The sequence below is a fragment of the Sylvia atricapilla genome, chromosome 11 (assembly GCF_009819655.1).
Source record: "Sylvia atricapilla isolate bSylAtr1 chromosome 11, bSylAtr1.pri, whole genome shotgun sequence".
Classification (NCBI taxonomy): Eukaryota; Metazoa; Chordata; class Aves; order Passeriformes; family Sylviidae; genus Sylvia; species Sylvia atricapilla.
Window position 1 is genome coordinate 6,208,428 of NC_089150.1, and position 22,051 is coordinate 6,230,478.

The following is a 22,051-nucleotide window of genomic DNA, read 5'->3' on the forward strand; positions in this document are numbered from 1 at the left end:
GTGTGCCAAAGGACAGTGAGCACGTGTCCATGCACAGCTGTGCCTCTGGAAGCTCCTTCTGCAAGATTTCTGCTAGAAAAGAGCAGACACTGCTGAACATCTATTAAACAGTAGCAAGTCCAAGCACAACAGGTCAGAATCAGGACATAGAGAGAAGGAATTGGAGGCACTGGGCTAAATTTCCAACTGAGGCACCAAATTTGACCTCAGGAAATTACTCTACAAGGCTTTGGGTAAATCAGATAACCTTTCCAGCTCTCTGAACATGCCTGAACACAGTTTTTTGTATCAATGTAACTGTAAAGAAATCAACTGTGGTAAATTAATGGTCCCCATCACACCTGCAGACATACAGATTGCATTTTAAAGCATTTCAAAACAAAAATGAACAATCTGCTTCATTTGCTCTTATTTTGTTTGCACTGATTGATGAAGTCAGTGTAAAATCCAACAGCAGGATCTTATGCAGAACAAAACTCCCTTCCCATCAACATAAACAGAAAAAATACAGCTGGACAAGACTACAAGAGGTCACCTAAAATATTCCCTCGAGCCCAAAATGGAATCAGTTCTACCTAAACCATTCCCTCATTGCTCACACACCAAATCCAGTTCACTCTGTGCAGCTACAGACACGATGCCTCCCCTCAGCTGTGCAGTTTCAGTGCCCTTCAAAATGAAGCCTCAGTCTCTGCTGGAATTTTGCTGCTATTAATACTTCACTTCCCCTAACAGAACTTATTTTTAAAAAAATTACATACAACGTAATGGCTCTGATTTTGTAAGTTATCAAAGAACAAGCTTTGCTTTTGATAATCTCTATTTCAAGAAATGCTATAATTTCTGTTTAAACAGGATTTATTTTTTCCACATATTCTTTTACTGGTTTGGAATCTCAAAATGTATTTTAGCTCCTTGGGGAAAAAGCTCTGGCTATCCATCCCTTTACTATTAATCTGTTTTTTCTATTAAGACAGTTGAATCTCTCCTCCCTCAAACTTGTCAGCTATACTGATGAGTCATTAATTGATTTTTCCTCCCCTCTTTTTGTTTTCTTGGAAACAAGTACAGTAGGCTAAAATCAAGCAAGAAGCCTACTGAAGAATTCAATTAACTACTGGCTTGTTTGGTAATAAATAGTGCAGTATTGTATTCTGCCACTCTTTATTCTTGTTGTAGTGTCTGGAGATTGCCCAGATGTTTCATCCTCTGGGGTTTTTTTGCTGCGGAAGGCTTTTGCCTCCAGGCTGAGCAGTGCTGGCCCTCTGCTCTCCTGCCTCCAGTTAATCTACGTGGCTGTCAGAGCTGTCACAGGAATGGTGAATCACGGCCTCTGCAATCACTTCAGCCCCTGGGGAAGTGCCCGGAGCGAACAGCTGCACAAACCCCCACCCAAACGAAGTTTCTCCTGGATGAGGATTTTACAAATCAACTTTGAAATAATCACAAAGCCTGACTGACAGGCCCACAGTTTTTAAATAACAGAAATTTGTCAAAAACAAATTGGTTGTCTTTCAAACAGACACCTTGGTTAAGTCTTATTTTTTTTTTCTCTCTTTCCTTTGCTGACTTTCCTACTTCCAAACAACAACTGGATCCGTTTTCTTCTAAACAAACTTGAATTACAAAGGAATGTTGTTCTGCTATACTTAATAGATTTGCACATTTTTCCCTTTCTTCTTTAGTCTTTCCCAGTATAACATATAATCCTTTGCACCTGCAAAAGCTCCACAGACTGCTGACTGCCAAGAATCCACCACGTGACCCTGCTTCCATGACCAGAGATCCTGTGTTTAAAGAGAAAGGAAAATAAAAAGTTATTAAATGTTTGAATCTATCTGATCCCCATGTGAGTTAACTCTGAGGATGGGAACTTAAGTGAAAAGCTATTTTTGTGGCATTTTTGAGTGATGTAATAAGTGATTTTTCCCAAGGAACTTGTGTACTTGAACAAGCAGATGGAGTGAGAAAGACGTCTGGAACTGAGGAGGGCTTGAAGCAAATTGCTTTCAGGGAATTCATATGTATGTATTTAAGCCTGTGGCCATGCAACTTTGCAAATATTTTGTGAATTTATTTTGGTTTTTTGGCAGATAAAACAGCACAAAGCAAAACACTGGGCGGGAGGGCGGCATGCAAGAACCAATATCAGCTCGGCCCAGATACACAAAAGGCTCCCATTTAAAATGAACAGCTCTCACTTCCACGAGATACAAGTCCTGTTTGTTCCCCTACATTTCTTAAACCAACCCTTCCCCTCACACTCCCCCAAAAAACCCCATCATTAAGAAATTATTCTTATCACTCCCATTATATCCCAAAGCAGGTGTGTCTCTGTTTTTCACTTGGCGTCATTAGGGACCACACACCCTCCTCTCCATGGCTCCCACACACCCTGCTCCCATCCACAGCAGCATTTAAACACACACATTTAAAGCCCCAACAAGAACAGTGCCTTCCAAAACCACCTCTCAAGTCACATCACACAATTTGATGAGCTGGGTCAGTATAAGCAGCAAAGGCCAGTGTCTGCTGGGAGGGGTTTGCCATGGCAGCTACAGTCACCACGTTCTCTCCTCCTTCGCCCTGCTCCATCAGCCCTTTCTCATCTCCTGAAACACCTCACATTGGAAGCACTCTGGAGGAGAGGTTTCTGGTTTATGATGTGAGGATCAGTATTGAGGAAACAGGGATGGGATCCACGGCCCTTCTGAGACCCACCACAGAGAAATCAGCAATTTTATTTTCCAGCTGTGGCATTCTCCTTCTTTTTAAAGTCATATTACTTCTGTGCTATAAAATTTTCTTAAAAGCAACTGGATAGCAGTGCTAGGCTAAGATTATTGCTCTTGGGCTCCTGGTCTGCAGTACAGCCACTTTCCACTGGAGCAGGAGAACTCTGCTCTCGTTTGCTGACTCTTCATTTAACATGCTGTCCTCGTGACTCGCTTCTTCCAGCTTGGCTGGTGGTTATATTTCAGTTGAATGTTTTAAAAATCAAACTGTTCAAGCAACAATGGCCAGCCACAATGTTGTTTGGTTCCCTGCCACAGCTAAATAGCTGCAGCTCTGCTGTACGAAAGCACTAAAGGGGTTCCAGCCTCTCTAACGCTAGCCATTCTTTTCCTGGTGTTTTCAGCATGGGCTGCTATTCTGCTGTCACCCACAGCAGAAACTGATTTTCATCTCATAAGTAAATAAGTTGAGATTCATAATTCTTCAAAACCATAATATGCTTTTCTGGAATAACTTACAGTCTTTGGACACACAGTTCTCTTGCAACTCTGTCCTGATGGAAAAAGGACACATTCCCTTAGACATACTACCTTCCAGAGTATCTGGGTCAAAAGCATAAATCCCACCTTTAGCATCCATTCTGCAAAACACTGCAGGTACTTAAGAAACCTTGAATTGAAAGTCAGGGTTTAAAAACTGAACTGCTGGAGCCACAGCTTCCTTTTGATGAAAACAGAATTATTGTATTTTTTTCATTAAATGTTCTCCAAGTGGGGGATTTTCTGTTTAACACCCTGATCTGTACATCTACAGCTAAACCCCAGAACTCAGAACAGTTACTGCTGCCATGTAAAAATGAGCTGTGGAAGAGCTGCTGGAGGACTAAGAGGAAAACCAGCCCATTAATACAGATGTTCATGGCTTTGCCAGAAGCCCAGCCTGTTCTCAGTCATGATGGGGTTTTATGTTAATGTCATTGTCCGAAGAAGAAGGAAAAGGCCATTCTGATTTCTTGGCATGTAGCTGTAAAATCTAGTTTCTGATAAAGCCTGGCTGCCCAGTGCAGCTCTGCAGTAAGAGCCTCTGCCAAGCAAGGCAGTCAGTGATGAATTCCCATCCATTACGCCTGCAAATTGACAACAGGTATTTGCAACAGTCATGCAATACGGAAAATGGCTTAAAAGGGTGGAGCCAGGAACAGTTCAATTAAATTAGGGAAAAGGAGCATTGAGGCTGGAGAACAGGAAGCAAATTCCCCAACAGTGAGGTCTACTGAACCGTGGAGCCAGCCTCCCCAGGGAGGAGAGGAAAGCCCTCTCCTTTGAGTCATTTAAAAATAGATTGGAGAAGGCACTCAACACTGTACTGTGGGGAATAATCCTGCGCTGGCAAGGGCAGGATGAGATGACTTCATGTGTTTCTTTCCATCTCCAATTTCGGTGATTCACCCAGAGCTCCAAACCTGAACATGCAGAAGAGCAAGAGGGAAGCAGGGCACGAGGACACGATCCTGGAGGAGGCCAAGAGGAACAAGTGTCACAGGGCCAAGAGGACCAGCAGGACTCCGGTCCAAATTCTTTCTAACCACACCATGCTGTGGGCCAGGATGACGTGCTGGAGGTCACACATGTTTCCTCTCATAGCCCATGGACCAACTAATTGACAGGGTTTTGTGGTAAGTCAGGCCTGTAAGGTCTTCAAAAACACTCAGCCTTTGAGCAGGTTTTAATCCCATTAAGACACGACAAAGCACAGAAGCTGTTAAGGATTTGTAGGTTACTATAAAGCCAGGGCCTTGTTCCTGGAAAGAAACATAGAATATATCTATGTATATCTATCTATATATATCTCCCCAAAACACTGACTTTGAACAAAATTGCTGGTTATTGCAGTGATACAGTGCTTAGAGCACACTCTGCCATCCTAGATGCTGCACAGAAACAGAAGAGCCTTCCACTCGGGGGGATAAAGATCAGGCAGAGCTCAGAGCCCAAGGGGCACAGCTCAGAGGCTCCAAAAACAGGTAGAAGTGCCCATGTAATGCCTGCAGAAGCCCCAATGACACTGCTGTCACTCCACATTCTCCTGCAAGATGAAACATAACCCAGGAATTATGAGCAACATGACTGCAGCAATTGGCTCAGGTTGGGTTCCCCACCACCATCACTAAAAAGGCTTCTACCTGCTCACACCGTGCTCCTGCAGCAGAAGGCTGCAGGGGATAACCTGACTTTTCCAGGGCAATCCCCATTCCCACTAGCATTCACAGCCTAGGAAAGCAAAATGACAGGGAGCACATTACATGAAAGCGGCCGCCATGCCAAGCCTGTGTCATGTGTATTCTATTAAGCTGAAGGCTGAATAGAAGACTTTGTTTTCCACTTCAAAGGACCTCATCCCAATCTCTCTCTCTCTTCCCTTATGAATAACAAATTGGAAATAAATCTTCTGGCTGAAGTGCATGGAAACTCATACAGTTGGGGCCCTCTGCAGCTTCCCAGCTCAATCACATGGTAATTTTTTTTTTGTAAACACTGTTCCGTGATATATATGTAAATCTCGCTGTGCATTGCTGCACTGTGTAAAGCAATACAGCGGGTGTGGCCTCAGGGGATGGGACACAGCGGGAAGCCTGACTGCATATTTCCAATTATTCACAGGGATAATGTTCACAGAGAAGGGTCAAGTTTTATACGTGGGCAGAGCCCTACTTTTCTTCCTAGAGATCCCATTTCATCCTGCTCCATAGGCCAGTGTCCCCTAATTCTCACCACAAACGTTATTTTGCACTTTTGATACTGAAAAAACAAGGACACCCCATTTTGTTGAGCAGAAGGAACGTTGGAAAAGTCACTCTCAAGATATACCAAAGGCCCTTCAATCTAAAACAAAAAAGGAAAATATTACCTCTGCTATTAAATACTGGAGGGAAATATTTGATGCCCACAAATATAGACTCCTCAGTGCTGAGGACACCTGGCCTCAGGATGGCCAGTAACCTTTGACCAGTGCACACAACTCTTACCTGTGCATGCCTGTCACCTTTGCCACACATTTACAGTAAGTTTGTGGCAAAAATCAGCTGTCAGCATTTTCTCAACACAGTCAGGTCATGGTCTAATCTTTGGTAATCCAGGAAAATGCAATACTCACTTATCTCTTCAACCTGATGACCAGCCCAACACCACCAATGCTGCAGGAAAGCATTGCAGAGAATAAGACAACTCTGCCTTTGCCTTGTTATTCTTCAAGCCAGCAGAACTCATGGCACACACTACACTTGAGGCCTGCAGCTGAATAAATATTACAATTCACTCCAATGATAAGCATCTACAGCATCTCTGTGTACCCTCTGTTCACAACAGTGTTCAACTTCATGATAACCAGGGAGAAAAAAAATCAGTAGAAATGAATCTCATGGATCTGTGTGCATGTGCGGTCCTGCAGACTGAGGAAAGAAAAGCAATTTTCACGTCTGCCTTCCCTACTGGGGATTTTACTCACAATGTAGCATTCTGCATGGCTGACCCTTACAGATCCATGGCACATTAGCTACAGGAGAAGCAAAAAAATTCAGAAGTTGATTGCAGTCTCCATACATAAAGTCAACATGGAGCAAAGAGCCAAATGTCCTTCTCCTCAGTGGATTTTTATGTGCATATGTGCAGCATATGGACAAGTACATGTGTATATTATCTTGCAGGAAACATGCAAGACCAAACATGGGAAAAATTCAATGATCTAAGTTCACTGTTGACATAAATGCTGAGACTCCATTTTGCACTAATGGAGCTGTGCTCACTTATGCCAGTACTGAATTCAGTCCTAGAATTAAACCCACCCAAATCCTAGATAAATTGAAAGAGAACAAAAGTTGGCCTATATGCAAGAGCATATTTTTCATGTTAAAAGCATTTCATTCCCTTTTTCTGCCCATATAATACGGCATTGATGTCTGTGACCCATTTGGATGTAAATCAAAATGGATGTGCTAAAAGCCTGGTTAAAGGAAATGTTCTTCGAAACAGTGTTCCCATGGCAAGGCAGAACAGCTACACTCAGTTTCCATAGCACAAAGGGACATACAGGGAGGGAAAATGCACTTCTGAAAAATCACTTTAAAGCCAGCAGGGCTTTTCTTGAGCACCTGCACTGCCCTTACCTAATAGATCTGTGCTTCGTAGGTGTGTGTGAATAAATAATGTGGAAGAATTACATAAATCTGCTAAGATTCTTCAGCAAATAACCAGTGTCCAAATCAAATCTTCGATGTTCAAACATCCCCAGATGTCACTGGCAAGCTTAGCAACTTCTGGAGAACCTCTTGTGGCCTGGGCATGACCAAGAGCATCACAATCTGGCTCTGTATCTGTAGACTGTGTGAGCCTCTTTTCCTCTGGTCTGTTTAAATGCTGTATTGATGATCCAAGGCCATCTGACTTTTCCCAAACGTGCCTGCAGTGCTGTGAGCAAGGGTTGCATTTGTTTCTCTCCCTTTGGTGCAGATGGTGTGCAGCATTCCTTGGGCTGTGCCCCGGGACGGCGTGAATGACACTTATTGTGGCAGCAATAAAGGCAGGGCTGTTTGCTCAACAGCTGTTGGGTGCATTGTTCCTTTGTGAGAAAAATGCAGCCTCTCTGCTCATGGCATGGACACGCTACATCCCGCCCCCAACGCCCCTGCAAAGCTGTTTTCCTGATTCAGCACCTAAGCAAATGTCAGACAGCCTTATTTAACCATTAGGACTTAATCCCAAAATCAGGCCAGCCATTACCCCGAGAGGGAGCGAGGCATGGTAGAACACTTACTGCACTGCCTGCGAGGAAATGGCCTTAAAGCCAGACCTGGGCTTCATTTACTCTTGACTTATGTGCAGCTGAGCACAGAGGAAAGAAATACTAGACGGCTTCTCCAGGAAAAAAGGAAAATGGTCACCTACCTGTAGGGCAGGGAAAGAGCCATTTAAGGCCCAGTTTGGCTACATGCCTCTATTTTCTACTTGCCCTGTTAAGCAGCAACAGATCTGACTGTAAATTTTAGGAGGGAAATAGCATGTGGTTTATTGATTCAATGGTGGAGTTATAAACACGTATTACTGCTGAGAACCCCAGCTGCCTGGGTAGAAGTATTCTGTAAACTTTTCATTCTTAGTAACTTCAAAAAAATCAGGTGCAATGAGCTTCAACTAAGGTTAGAGTCTTCACTCTCCACAGAAAGCCATCAAGCAGTCTTTTGCACAGCAAGTTTCAGGATGTATCTCAATATCTATCTGCACTGATGGCCAAGAGCAAGGCTGAGCCGACCCTAAAATCAGTTCACACCCTGCACTGCCAATCCCAGCCCCAAGAAGCTGAGCTCTCTGGAGGAGGGAACCGAGAACCAAGGAAATAAGCACATGCCATTGCCCTCTAGATCTAGGTTCAGTTCACCAGCACATTCCCCTCAACACAAGTGCCTCGTGCCTACAGTGACAGCTGCACCTGAACAGAAAACAAAAGACCTAAGTCCAATCCCAACCCTGCTCTCCATTATGTGAGCAGAAACCATCTTAAACCAACCCATGGAACTCCTGTTCTGACCCAAACAATCTTCTGACCCTGCTCAGACTCACAGGGGAATGGCTGGACTCTCCCCATTCTCCTTTTGTGTAACACCTGAGGAGATTATTGTATTGCTAAAATCAGTGACGAAAGAACTTGTGGGCTCACCATATCTGCAGAAGGTCTAAGAGCTCTAAATTCTGCTCAGCACTGAGACAAAGAAGGAAATCCTGGCCCCACTGAGTGCCAGAGGAGTCAGACATCACCCTGAGCACGGTCAGTTGAAGATTTTTATCTTTCTTCGAAGCTCCTGGGCCAGCAGAGCAGCACAGTGTGTGCCAGCCCTCCCAGAGAGGCTGGGTTTGTAGGGGCAGGACTGGCTGACCCTGATGTTCCACAGCCTTAGCAATGTCTCAGTGTCTCATCTTAAGACTCAGACCTGTCTAATGAAAAAGACAAAAGGTTTCCAGGACAGTAGGTTTGTTTTCCTTAAAAAAAATCCACTAACTAAACAAACAAAACCCCCTTGTTTTTCAAGTCAACTCATTTGAGACCTATGTCCTCCTGTCCCGCCTGCTCCTTCCCTCCTCGCTGGCTACCAAAGCCTTTTCTCCAGACATACAATACATTTGGTCTATAAAGAGACCATTCTCCCTGTACAGCTGCATTTGAGTAACTCTCAGAGGCTCTGAAGCGCAGCCAACATGCAGAAATATAAAACCCAAGAGGACTGAGTCTTGTTTCACCTGAGAAGGGTTTATCTTACACACAGCACTGTTCTCTGAGGGATCTGACCATTTCCACTGAGCCTTAAGAAACAGGCATTTTTGACAAGATGTTTCTGGACTCAAACCTAACCAGGGGCTCTTGATTTTCTGTAGGGTTTTAAAATGCTATTTTATTGAAAAAATCCAAACACCTGATGCCCTGTGTTTCTGTAATAACCCCCCTCCCAGCAGAAATGGAAGTTGTCTTTTTTCTCAGCTCTAGAAGAGAAGGATTAAAACAAATGATTAATCACTTATGTGCTCTGCTGGTAGGAACTCAGATATGATGATTAGAAGGTCTGGATAAAATGTCTGAAGAGAAGAGAATAAAAGATAAGACAGAAGGGCTGGGCTCCACATGGGCACAGACATCTGAGCAGGGCCTGCACAGCCCTGGCAGCAGGGTGAACACAGGAGCTGCACCAGGCTCTGTGTAACCCACAACAATTTCATGCCAAATACACAGCCCACAATGTGAAATTCCCACAGTAAGGAACACTCATATAGTATTTCCAAAGCAACTTATTGAGGCACCCTGGAAATTCCAGGGCAGCATACAAGGGGACTGTATCTTACAACATTAATTCCAAAACCTGAACTAATAGGGAAGGCTCTGTGCTTGGCTGGTATTTGGGAAGCACATCACGTCTATGTTCTGTTGCCTTTCTTCAGGGCCACCTGGCTTAGAGATGGGATCAAAAGCATTAACCCCACATAAAAGAACCTAAACCTGATCGAACTGTCACAGTAATATTCAACCATGGTGCTCTTTTGAGGGTTGGTGTAGCAGAAAGTGAGTAAAATTTGTAACATCCTTTCTTTCCCTGAACTCTGAGAAGAACTCAAAACTGTTTTACTTGTAAGGCTTGGACTAAAGAGACAGGAAAGAGCTACACTAACTCACCCTAGCTGGGAATTACAAGGTCCTGAAATCTCATACACCATAGCAGTTTCCTTCTCTCTCTTTTTGTTTATAGCAATAATCCGTGCTATAATTTCAAACAAAATACAGAAAAATGGAGAATTGGGAAGAGAAAGGACGTTAAGCACATCTTACAGGAATAGATGCTCCCTAAATAAATTTTTAAAAATACACTTTTTTTTTTTTTTTCAATTAAAGGCACCATAATTTCTTTATTGTTGTTTCTTGAGTCATTGTGAACGGAGTCTATTACCTGTTCTTAAACTGTGTGTTCACCTGAGCCACTGTCAGTAAGACTTGTATTTGAAGCAGTATCTGTTTCTTGCTAATTACTGCAATCCTCCCTTTTGCCAGCACCCACAGCCAACGTAACCTTAGAGTTCAGTAATCTATACAATGCTCTCTCTTCTTTTAACATAGCTCAGTGCATGGCATGCAAGTCTGCTCTCACACAGGACAGCTGGTGCACAGACAGGAGAAAACTGTGCATGTAACCTCTGTGACTAAAGCATAAGGAATAATCAGAGCAGCTTGGAGTAAAGCAGAGAGAGAAAATCATATAGAAACACACCATTTGCTGCCTATTACAAGCCTTTATTAGGCTTCTTTAAGCTTAACACCCTGCTGCTGGCTGCAGTCAGCACATATCTGAAGGAAAAGGAAACTCTCTTCTTCCATGTGCCTCTCTGTCCTTTCACAGTGGAAAGGTTTTCCTCATTTTTATGATGATTAGCTTGTTCAGGGAATAATAAGACTGAGTCTATCTTCCATCAGCTTATGTAACTTTGTACTAATGGTTTTGAAAATGACACAGCCACAGCACTTGTTCTGTTCTCCTCAGTGAGATGGCCCACACACATCATTCACAACTGCTCCCACAGTTACTCTCTCAAGTAATCCTATTAATACAGTGCAGAATAGTCCCTCAGGCATCATCTCAATAACTCTTTTCTGTTCAGGCTTTGTGCCATTTTTCTCTTGTCTTTTGCATTTCTGTTTCTTTGTAATTACTGTCTGTTCATGCTCCCTTGTGCCCGTGAGGGGCCCTACACCCTCAACCATACTCCCAGTGATGCTACTGGCCACATCCATCCTCTTGATGGGACCATAATGATTTTTGTCCTTTGTTATACTGTCAGGACAATTTTTTAAGAGCTTCCCTCAGATAAACAAAATGCATTCTGCTTTCGCTGCCCGGCTTTGATATGCCAAACCCTGAGCTCTCTCCCTGTGCTGAGCCAAATGACTGAGTATGCCAGACTGACTTCTGCAGTTTTTCACTCTTGAGTCCACATCAGAAGAATCTAATGCAACAGGTTTGTGGAACAAACTGACACAAGTTTTGTTTCTCTTTAGATCTGCACTGACCTCTTTAGATTAAACATGATGCCTCATCCTGAGTGACTCACTCCTGTAGTTAGCTAAATTCAAACTGTCTTCTTTAAAGCCTGCAATGTAAACAATACATTTTACTGTCACAGCTACGTGGACATTAGTTAAAACAACTTTACATTCTACAAACAGCTACACAGTGTTGCTGGTTTATGTGGTTTTGGCACGATCACCACACTTTTTCCCTTTAAGCATTGCCACCTCTTGCTCCCAAACACGGCTGCTGCACTAACCATTAGCAGGTTGGGCCAGTACCACTGCTGTAGAGTTTACAGAAAGCCATTCCTGGACACTGGCAGGGAAACAGATTCCTAATAAGGCAGCCCAAGCTCCCCTGTGCAGTGGGATGATACCCAGACCTCACAGCAGGCTGAACTCATGAAGCACCTACAGAGTCCTCCACGAACACAGCTCAGTTCTGCAAAAGCTCTTGATGATTTTCATGTTCCTCCTGCCCATGGATTCACCATTAAATCAAACTCCCTGGAGCCTCTACATGCAAGTATTCACACTGTGGGCTTGTCCCCCCAAACAGCCCCAGACACACAGCAAGAGGACAAACTGTTGTCCCAGTCCAACACACAAGGACCCAGTTTGGGTCTCCGTGCTGAGCTTGCTCAGACATCCAGCACTCCTACCAAGAAAAAAGTTTCTCTCTCCAGTTCCACTTTTATAAATATATTTTGCTCAATGTTTTTAATGATCTGCAATAACTGTCTGCACTACCACCTCACGAGCTCCAAGTACTTGAAAAACCCTTCCTTTCATCTTTTGCAGTGAGTTCAAGGAAATAGGCATGGAGAAATTACATCTTCAAATCCAACCCTCCACTGAAAAATCTAGATCCTGACTCTGACCATGGTAAACAGAGCAACCAGCTGCTGGTTGGGAGAACAGCATATCATTCCAAACAACTGCACTGTTAAAACATCATCCACTGACACCTTCTTTAAATGACTTTAAAATAAAGTACATGCAGCCAATCAAAACATCTTTTCAGTGATGCTTACAAAACCCAGGCTGAAACAGTTTTCTCATTCGCAATTTCCTTTTACCATGAGGAGCAAAACACTAAAAAAATTAAAATAAAATTTAAAAAAAAAGAAATCACACAACACAAGGTGGTTACCACTCTTTTAAGCAGTAAAAGAAGTTGGATGTGAAGATAAAATTTGTGGCATGCTGGGAGTGAAATCTAGTCTGCATGCCACAAATCAGTGGTTAGATATTCCCTGGTTTTTTTCAGATATTCAGGTATAATACAGATATAATCTTTACATGCACAGGTAGGTTGGCACATAATTACTGATTCTTGAACACACTCATAATCGCAATAATGGAGTTAGGTAAGTTACCATGGAAAGCCTTTGCAAAATGTATAACTTACATTTCTATCACTAAAGAGAACTTACCTTTAAGGACTCCCAGAGGGGAAACTGTACCAGAGAGAAAGGAATCTGGAGAGGTGGGAAAAAAAGAAAAAAAGAACAACAACATAATGTTACAAAAGTAAATTGGGTTGGCATGTTCCTCAACTGGCTAAATTAGGAACAGTTATTGTTCTCTCTGTGAACTGCAGCTTATTACACTTACAAATCTTTACGGACACTTTATGTATGCTGCCATTAAATGACTGGTTTCACTAAAGCAGTTTTACTTTGTTTATCACATTCCCTGCTGAGAGGTTAATGTATTGTTACCAGGGTGGCCTAGAAGAGCAATAAGCAGTGTGATCTAGTGCAGGGACATTCTTGGTTTGACAGTCAGCCAAGAAAGCCATAAGGATGGTTCAAGAAACACGTTCCCAAGACCAGGAACACAGCCTGGCAAAAAACATCTTCAGCAGTGCAGACTCTCACAGATGCTGAGCTGTTGTGTTGCAATCAGGGCTCTGCAGTTGGGCACCAGCTGCAAAAACGTTCCCGAACATGTCCCCTGATCTCCCATAAACCAGCTCCCTTGGGAATTAAAAGCAGGTTGTGAGGAGCTACCACAACGGAACTGAAAAGGGAGAAACTTGGTGGTTCTCTTCTTACTGCCTGTGACACAGGGTTCTTCTGTCCAGCAACATCCTGTATCTCTAAGTTCCTTCCTGCTGCACCTGTCCCAGGAGTGCCTTGTCCTTCACAGATTTTGCCCTGACAGAAACCTCAGCTCATCAGTCAGTTTTCATTGTGAACACAGTGAAACACTTTGCAACACGAGACATCACTTGCCAAGGTTATGCCTTCTATTACATCTCTTCCTCCTCAAAGCCGTCCACTAAATTCTTCCTTGTCCTTCACCACTCAGAGAAGCCCTGTCTAAAACCTACGCCTGGTACCAACTCTGCCTTTGCTATCTCCAGGCTGAATATCTGTCTCAGGATATCTCAGAGAAAAGGGTCTCCAGAAAAGCACTGGCCTGTTCTAGGATCGCCCTACAGCTCTATCTGCAGGTCTGCTTTGCCCTTCCTAAACCTGCATTATCCCCTCCACTTTGTCAGCCAGGCAACCCCAGGCTCAAATCTTCCTCCAACTACCTATTTTCTTCCACTTTTATCTTTCTTAATTTTCCCCTGTGTTGAGGCTGATTTGGCAGCTCGTCTATCAAATTATTTAGTCTCAGAAAGCACTTATGCATCTTTTACCACAAAAAGGAGTAGATACTCAAAATGGATCATGCTTATTTAATGCAGATATCTTTGTTCTGAATGATGTCAGGTTAAAAACACTCATTAGAGATATGAATGGCTTATTAAACCCAAATTCAAGCTACACAAAGGAATCTGAACTGGAACATCCATTCAACATCACAGGAGTCAGAGTATTGTCTGCTTCCCTGTGCTGCAAGTAATGATTAATAAATGAGTCTATTAAGTTAATCTGCCAGGCAAAACTAAACTTGACAGACACCTGCCACAGAAAATTTGTTATCTATTCAGGCAGGAAATGGCAGTGAGAAGAAATCAATGTCACTGCTGTACATTGAGCTGACAAACTGAAATCTCAGAGGAAGTTTGTCATCTTGGACAACCAGCAATATCTCTGGTGGCATCTCAGAGCCCCACAATAAAGGTCAGACATAGCTCTTATTTATCAGGGTCTTGAAACTCCAGTGAAGCAATTAAATTTCATTTTTAATACTGGGTGAAAAAGCCCAGCTCTTTGACAGTAATGTGTGGTAATATATTTATGAGAAGATATATACACACCCACATGCTACTGCAGCAATGTTGAACTGAAATTATATGGAATGATTTCTTTGCAATGTAAAACAAAAAGCAACATAATCTTCTATTATCTAGGCCAAAAAATAGGAAAAAATAAGTAACAATAACCAATACATTTGCTTTAAATTTGTTAAAAAGGAGAAAAGGAAATGCTCTGTATCCAGCTGTACACCAAACAAAACAAGCTTTCAAATACAGCCTCCAAGTTTTGCTTTTTTATGCTCGTGAATGAGTGGTAAAATTAAGCAGCTGTTAATAAGACAACAAGGAAAGCTTGTGACATAATCCCCTTTATATCGCCTAGCTAGAAGCATTTCAATCAAAGGGGAAACTTGTTCACAAGTGCTATTTGATTTTCAGTGTTAGTGGTGTTTGTTTTCTGTGTCCTGCTCAGGGGGAGCCCGGGCTGGGTGCGGATTATGGGTATCCCTTTTCCCCACGTGCCCCATGGGATACAACCTGGGAAGATTTCAGATGTGTGTCAGGGGGACCTGCAGAGCCACTGGGCTCCCTCCTTTCTAGGAGGGCTGCAGGATAAAGGTCTAAACATTCACAAGCCACACTTTATTAGAGTTTAAAAACTTGCAAAACCCAAACAGTGTAGGAAGTGCCACCACCAAGTGGAGCAGTAGCATCTTTGCTGCGCTGAGAAATTCCTAGGGAGATGTCCTGCATTTATTTCAGTCACTCATTGGGTCCTGTCTGACATCCTGACTTAAAAACAAAACTCACACAAGCAATTTCATGGTAATTGGAAAGGAAGGGAGCCTGTCTTCCTTTGGATTTGGGTTTTGTCATCAAATTCTCTGAAGCCAAATGATTTCCAAGCCTCCTTCAACAATCTTCCCATGGCAGGGACCTCCATCACATTTCTTCTCGAGATCTATTCCACAGCCCTTGTTGAAAGTTCAGCTCCTACTGAAAGCCGTCCCTCAAACCCCTTAATCACCTTTATTCTCCCCTCACACACATATTTCCAGGAAAGTTATCAGAACTCCTGTTTATCTTCGCAGCCTCTGCCCTTCCGCCACATTTCCATGGTCAAGATGTGGAAGCTGCTGTGTGTCCATGTGTGCAAACACCCTGCTTGCATAAGCCCTGTCTCCCTAAGAGACCAGACTAAACAGCCCACACCCAAAAGTAGCATTAATATATGCAAAAAGAAATAGCTCTGTGAGGGTAGCTCATCTGACCACAAAGAAGCCTTTAGATGGTTTTTTGCCCTTTATTCTTCCACCACGGCAGACGTGACAAAACCTTGCAGTCCGGGGACACTTCTGAATCTGAACACTTAGAGCATTTCATTCCTTTTCGTATTTTGCTTCTCAAAAGAAAAGCTCTTCAGCAATGAACAGAATCACACCCTGTTAGGCAGAGATATTTCTGCCTGAAATAGGCTAAGGCAACAATAAAAATGTGGTCCACACATGTGGGTAACTTGCTGCCAGCAAATATGAAACCCTGGCAAGTTCCACCAAGCTCTCATTCGACATTAATATAAAATAGACAGAGAGTACCAGTTCTCATGTCTGGCCTAATGTTATATAACTATGCTGTTTGTTCATCAGAGTCAACCCTTAAGCACACACAAAAGGCAATTTTAAAGCCCCCAGACAGCTGCAAATAATTATTTTAAAATGTTTTACAGGTTAGTGAAATTATCATTTACACTGGTCCCTGTAGCCCTTAGCACCTGATGCCTAACTTAAGGTAATGAACTTTGCAGATGCTTATTTCTACACATCTACTTAATTCCCCTGATACAAAGTATTTTAAATGATTGTGTTTAATAAGTTACTTTTAGAAATAGCTGCACTTCCCTGCCAGAGCAGCAGACACACACATCTCGCTTCTAAAGAAAAATACCAACCTGTAAGTACTGAAGATTGATGACAGACCAAAAGTCCTCCCACCAAATACTGTTTAATTAAATAAAAGAAATTTAAGGAGGAACTTAATAATGCTCTTTGTAACTACAACACAACACTTCAAAGTACCTCAAAATTCCCCCATTTGATATCTGATGGTAAATTGCAAGCCGACATTGTCCCCAGGAAAACAGCAGCCAGAGCAAGGGCAGCATGCTGAAGGAGTGGCAAAGAATGGGGGAAAGAACCAAAAGGGAAAAAAAAAAAAAAAAAACCTCATCAGCCCCTTCAGAACTGGGATTCCCTTCCAAATATGAGAATTCTTTCACACAAAGAGGAAACAGATGTCCATGGCTGGAATTTGCATGTGGCTTTATTCTCTTCTAGGATACAATAAAACTACTCTTCTTCTCATCCTCCGAGCTAGAAATTAAACAGTGGCATGTCATGCAGAGTCCAGCTGTGCTTTCTACCTCCAACCTTTATTAGCAATATATTTAAAAAGAAGAAGAAAAGAGAGAGACAGAAAGAAAGGGAGAAACTAAAAAAGCATAAGAAATGAAAAACTGTGGTATGTGTTCTCAAAACAATATAAACCCTACAGATGTTCTTACTAATCTGTGGCACATGTTTGTTTGTTCAGGTTTTCCCTGTCCCCAGTTCAGCAGGCTTTGCTCTCCAGAAGACTTATCTGTTTTTACAAACCTTAGAGTAAATACTGGAGGAGAGATTGGCACAAACAGCCAGAGGAGGAACAGGCTCACCTTGTAAGAGCTTTCTCAGTGTCCCTGAAAATGCACCTCCATCCCAGAAACTGCTCTCACCCACACCCCCACTGTTCCCTACATTAACAGCGATGGGAGAAAAGCAAACACTTGTGGAGAGGATTTTGAGAGTATGAATGTCACAAAGGCCAGCAGCAAGAACATCTGCTCACTTCAGGGAGAACCTATTTCATCCTCACGGGACAGCTCTCAAACCTGCACCCAACCTGTCACCTGCACTCACCGTGACAAGGACAGAGGGGCCATCACTGTCCAAGTCTGTATTTATGAGGAGTACTGAGCTGCCGTGCCAAACTGCCTTCTCGAGTGTAATTGCAAAGAGAAGTAATAACCCACTTCTGAATAGCAAAAACATACTGTTTTCTAAGAATACGTAAACAGCACATTTCAGGAGAACGATCTCCCCTTTACCTAAGTCCCTTTTACAGTCTCTTTTCTTCCTAGCTTCTTTATAAAGGATAGAAAGTTTTTTTTAATAGGTACAAGTTAAAGCAGAATACAACAATCCAGTCAGCCCACTGGAGTTCAACATCTCTGTTAATAATCCCAGCCCTCCTAAAATTCTTCACACATTTGCCCAATACATCTGGATTACGATAAACTGATGTTCCAGCTATAAATATGCTTTCCCCAGGATGGGCTTTGAAAACACAGCATGAAATGAGGCAAGCCTTGCCCCTGGCCACATCAGAGGTCATAGCAATAGCCACTATCAAGAAGATTTGGAGGTTTCAGAGTTTTCTACTGACTGAAGGTGAAGATGTTCAAGACCCATTCATCATCAATGGGATATCCTAAAGCTGACGAAGTAGACTTATTTTCTTGAAAAGCTTTGAGTAATACTGTCTCCCAGGCCCTCCTTGACTCTACAAGGAACCAAATTACAAGAAGGTAATTTGTAATCAACATGAGTGAAAGACTGTCAAAGCCATCAGCCGTGTTCCTGCAGCTCTGTGAGATGGAAGGTTGGGAGAGAGGTGAAAGAACGGAGAAGTTTGTATGTTAAACAAATGACAGGGGGCTTTGTTAATAAACACTGATGCAAAAACAAACAAAGCTTTTCAGGCAAGTTTAACAACGCTGGCATAGCAATGGCCAGGGAAGAGCTCTTGGCTTCACTTCTTAAGGAAAACAGTAAAGGACCAAGTTCACACACAGCACCTTCCTATAAGACTGCACGAAGCCAGAGGTGCAACCCCATTAGAAGCTCAACCATCACAGGGAAAACTATTAAGTTGCATTTGCAACAAACAACTTTTCACAGCCCTTCAGTGTTGAACAGGCAGCTCTGCAGCACTGCCAGAGACAAAGGAATAGGGTTTAGGGTGGTAGAAACATCAATCTCAACAATGCCAAGAGTATAATTAAAACAAAGGTTTCAGATCATGCACCAGCAGCCACCTGAAGTAATCAGCAATTCCCTCATTTCCAAGCAAATCACATTCACCCAGTGTGAGCTGGGAGAAAACTGCAAGCTGTAAATGGGAAGAAATACAAAAGTCCTGAATTATAGTACTTCTTCTGGTTCAGGCATCTGCTAACTCTCAAATAAATATGTGCACCTTGCTTCCTCCACTTCCCCAGCTCTAACCCCAAAGTATTTCCACTTGTCACCTGGCATATGTGAATGGCTGAAACTAAATTCCTTTCCGAGACAAAACATTATGTGCCCCACAGGGTTGCTTAATTTGGTTACAAGCCATTCTCACAGATGTCCTTTGGACCTGTGTGGCAGAACTTCACATCCACATTTCCTCTTAAATAGCATCGCACACTCATTATAAAAGCAACTTATATGGCATATTATGTAGTAAAGGTAAGTAAAAGGAAAATTCAGTTTTCCCTCCATGAGAAAAAGGTTCTGTGATTAAAAAAAAAAAAAAAAAAAAAGAAGAAAAATAATGGAAAAAAATATTTTTTTCTACAGGGACAATATTGACCAGCAAAGAGGAAAGACACAGTCAGAGATCCAGCATGACTGTGTGTTCCAAAACGTGGGAAAAGAGAGGCACTGAGGCAGATGCACAAACTCAATGCAGGCTGGATTGATTTAAGAGATCCTGATGATCACAGAGCCCTAACTTTGCACACGTGTGAGACAAACCATCATTGAGCTATTGAAGGCTCTTTCCTTAAAGAAACAACATTAACAGCTTCAAATTCCACCCCCAACCCCTTCTTGAACCATCCCCTTCTTACTCTCCTGAGAGAACAGAATAACTATTAGAGATTGCATAATGTCAGCCACAAAAGTCGAATTTATTGGATTTCAAACATGAGCTGGGCTGACCAGCCCCTAATTACACAAATAATATCCATGTTCTCCCATTTTCCAACAAATAAGCATCAAAGGAGATGCTCGTTTTGCTATTAATTTTCAACAACATATTAAAAAAAAACTCTCAGCAAGAAATGAATATACTGACACCAATTCATGCATGCTGTTTTCAGGGTGCAGATAAAAATCTTGTAGGATAAAAGATGAGTTTAGCAGCTCCAGAAGAATGAAGGTATTGTTTAACAGGAAGCAGATGTATGTCAGATGGCAAACTCATTAAAGTGTCCCATCGTTAAAGGAAACGGGATAACAACGAGCCATCTGAAAAAACCTGAACTGATCAGGAAATACACAAGCCGCAGCTAATCTCCTATTTATTGGTAGGTAATGCCTTTAAGTCATGCACATGCATTGAGTTTAGGACCATGAAGGACTAATCTTTGTTCTCATGAAAGAAACAGGAGCAGAACCCAAGAGCATGGAGAGCAGCATTTCTGGAAGAGGTCTTCTGAGGAAAAACTCCCAACATTTGGAGGAGGTATTACATCAGCCTGTGGGTGCACACACACACTGTCTGGGCAGCACATCAGTTCCCTGACTGAGAGCATTTTAATGGACATTTTACACACATGAGGCATTTTAAATGTAAATATAATTTTAAAAATGCCTTATGAAAGGTATACCTTTCAAGGAATAGCCTCTAAGTACAAGCGGACACTGGACTGATGGATTTGCAGTATCAGAGATGGATAATTCCTCAAGTGAGAATTTTGCAGGTTATATAAGGACCTAAGCACAAAGAATTAAACAAGCAGCACAGATACACAAAATCATAGAATCATTTCAGTTGGAAAAGACCTCTATGATCACTGAGTCCAACTCTTAACCCAGCAATGCCAAGCACATCACTAAGCCAAGTGCCACATCTACACACTTTTAAATCCCTCCAGGGATGGTAACTCAACCACTTCCCTGGGTAGCCTCTTCCAGTGCTTGACAACTCTTTCAGTGAAGAAATTTTTCCTGATGTTCAATCTGAAACTCCTCTGGTGCAGCTTGAGGCCTTTTATTATCACCTTGGCACTTGTCACCTGGGAGAAGAGACTGATCCCAAACTTGCTGCTCCTTTAAGGGAGTTGTAGAGGGTGAGAAGGTCCCACCTGAGCCTCTTTTTCTCCAGGCTGAGCATCCCCAGCTTCCTCAGCCACTCCCTGTGCTCCAGACCCTTCCCCAGATCCATTCCCTTCCCTGGACACACTTCAGCCCCTCAATGTCTTTCTTGTAGTGAGGGGCCCAAAACTGAACGCAGGATTCGAATCACAGACAGCATGTTTGATTCGCAAGGCAGGTGGATCTGTGGAGAGGAGGGAGAGTATTGCTTCATCCAGCAAATATTCAGTCTAAAAAACTGGAAAACAGTGCAGCTGTAACTGGACTGACATCAGCAAAGGAGCTCTTGTCCTCAGAGTAACAGCCACGAGAAAAAAAAAAAACAAAAAAAAAAAAACAAAACAAAAAAAAAAAAAAAAAAAAAAAAAAAAAAAAAAAAAAAAAAAAAAAACCAGACTGGGAAGGAACATGTGTTTCTCCCATCCTGGCTATATCTCAACCTATACTAGTTTTGTTACAAATGTCTTGTTACTACATTATGATTACAAATATAACACAGCAACTCTCACCATAAAAATTAAATACATCTTTTGCCAGGAATTTTCTGAGTATCACTAAAAAAATTTCCAAGAGGAAATCCATCTCTGCCTTTGCATATTGGCCTGATGCAAAGGCCGTTGAAATCGCCGGGAATTTTGACATGTGGCTTTGACAGCTTCTTGATGAAGACTGATGGCCAAAATGGAGAAAAGAGGAGAGGGTGGATGCAAAGATTCCACAGTACAACAGAAAGATCAACTAGTCTGGATTCTACCATGTCCTTCCCAGGACGCACAGACCCCACTAATGTCCTTTCTTTTAACTTGTTTAACAGGAACTGCTGCAAATTCCTTGCTGTTACAGAACACACACAACAGCATTACTTATTTCTGAGCCTAAACCATTAACTTGAAAGTACAATTTTAAGTCTCAATACAGTTAATGTAAGCCAATCGAGTTTTTTGGAATGTTTTACCAAATACAGACACGGGTATTTTGCTGCATCACTACCCTTGGTTATTTGGTGAGAGTATTCCTGCTTATTTGCCCTTGTGGAAGAAAGAAAAAGGAAAACCCAAACTATACCAAAAAGAACAAGTAAAAAAACATTGTTTTAAACAAAACATTTCATGGATGCTATTGAGAAAAACTACTCCATCAATGCTAGTGCAAAGCCAACAATAATGAAACAACTACTATAAACGGAGCTGAAACTTCTTTCCCTGAAGTGTAAGGCCTGTGCAGTACTGTTTATCTATCTTACATCATTATCTCCATCATGTGGCAGAGAGAAAGAATGCAGACCAATATCAAAAGTAGGAAATACTGTTCATGTAAAGGTATTTTACTTCAGATTCAGAATTTTGTATCTCACAAAATGGGGCTTTGGTAAGTGTCCTCC

The 22,051-nt window shown here is 42.3% G+C and overlaps 1 protein-coding gene across 4 annotated transcripts in view; it reads right to left on the reverse strand.

The window, feature by feature from the left end:
* The window catches only part of SLC25A26 (solute carrier family 25 member 26), an 84,121-nt gene that overhangs the window by 13,345 nt on the left and 48,725 nt on the right, over nucleotides 1-22,051 (reverse strand). For 2 of the 4 annotated variants that reach the window (XM_066327217.1, XM_066327218.1), the window contains exons 6-7: nucleotides 12,771-12,815; nucleotides 1,718-1,787 (exon numbers count right to left, since the gene is read on the reverse strand). In XM_066327217.1, the coding sequence (XP_066183314.1) occupies nucleotides 1,718-1,787; nucleotides 12,771-12,815 (115 nt within the window). The remainder of the gene's footprint in view (nucleotides 1-1,717; nucleotides 1,788-12,770; nucleotides 12,816-22,051) is intronic. The other 2 variants (XM_066327219.1, XM_066327220.1) reach the window with 1 other exon arrangement.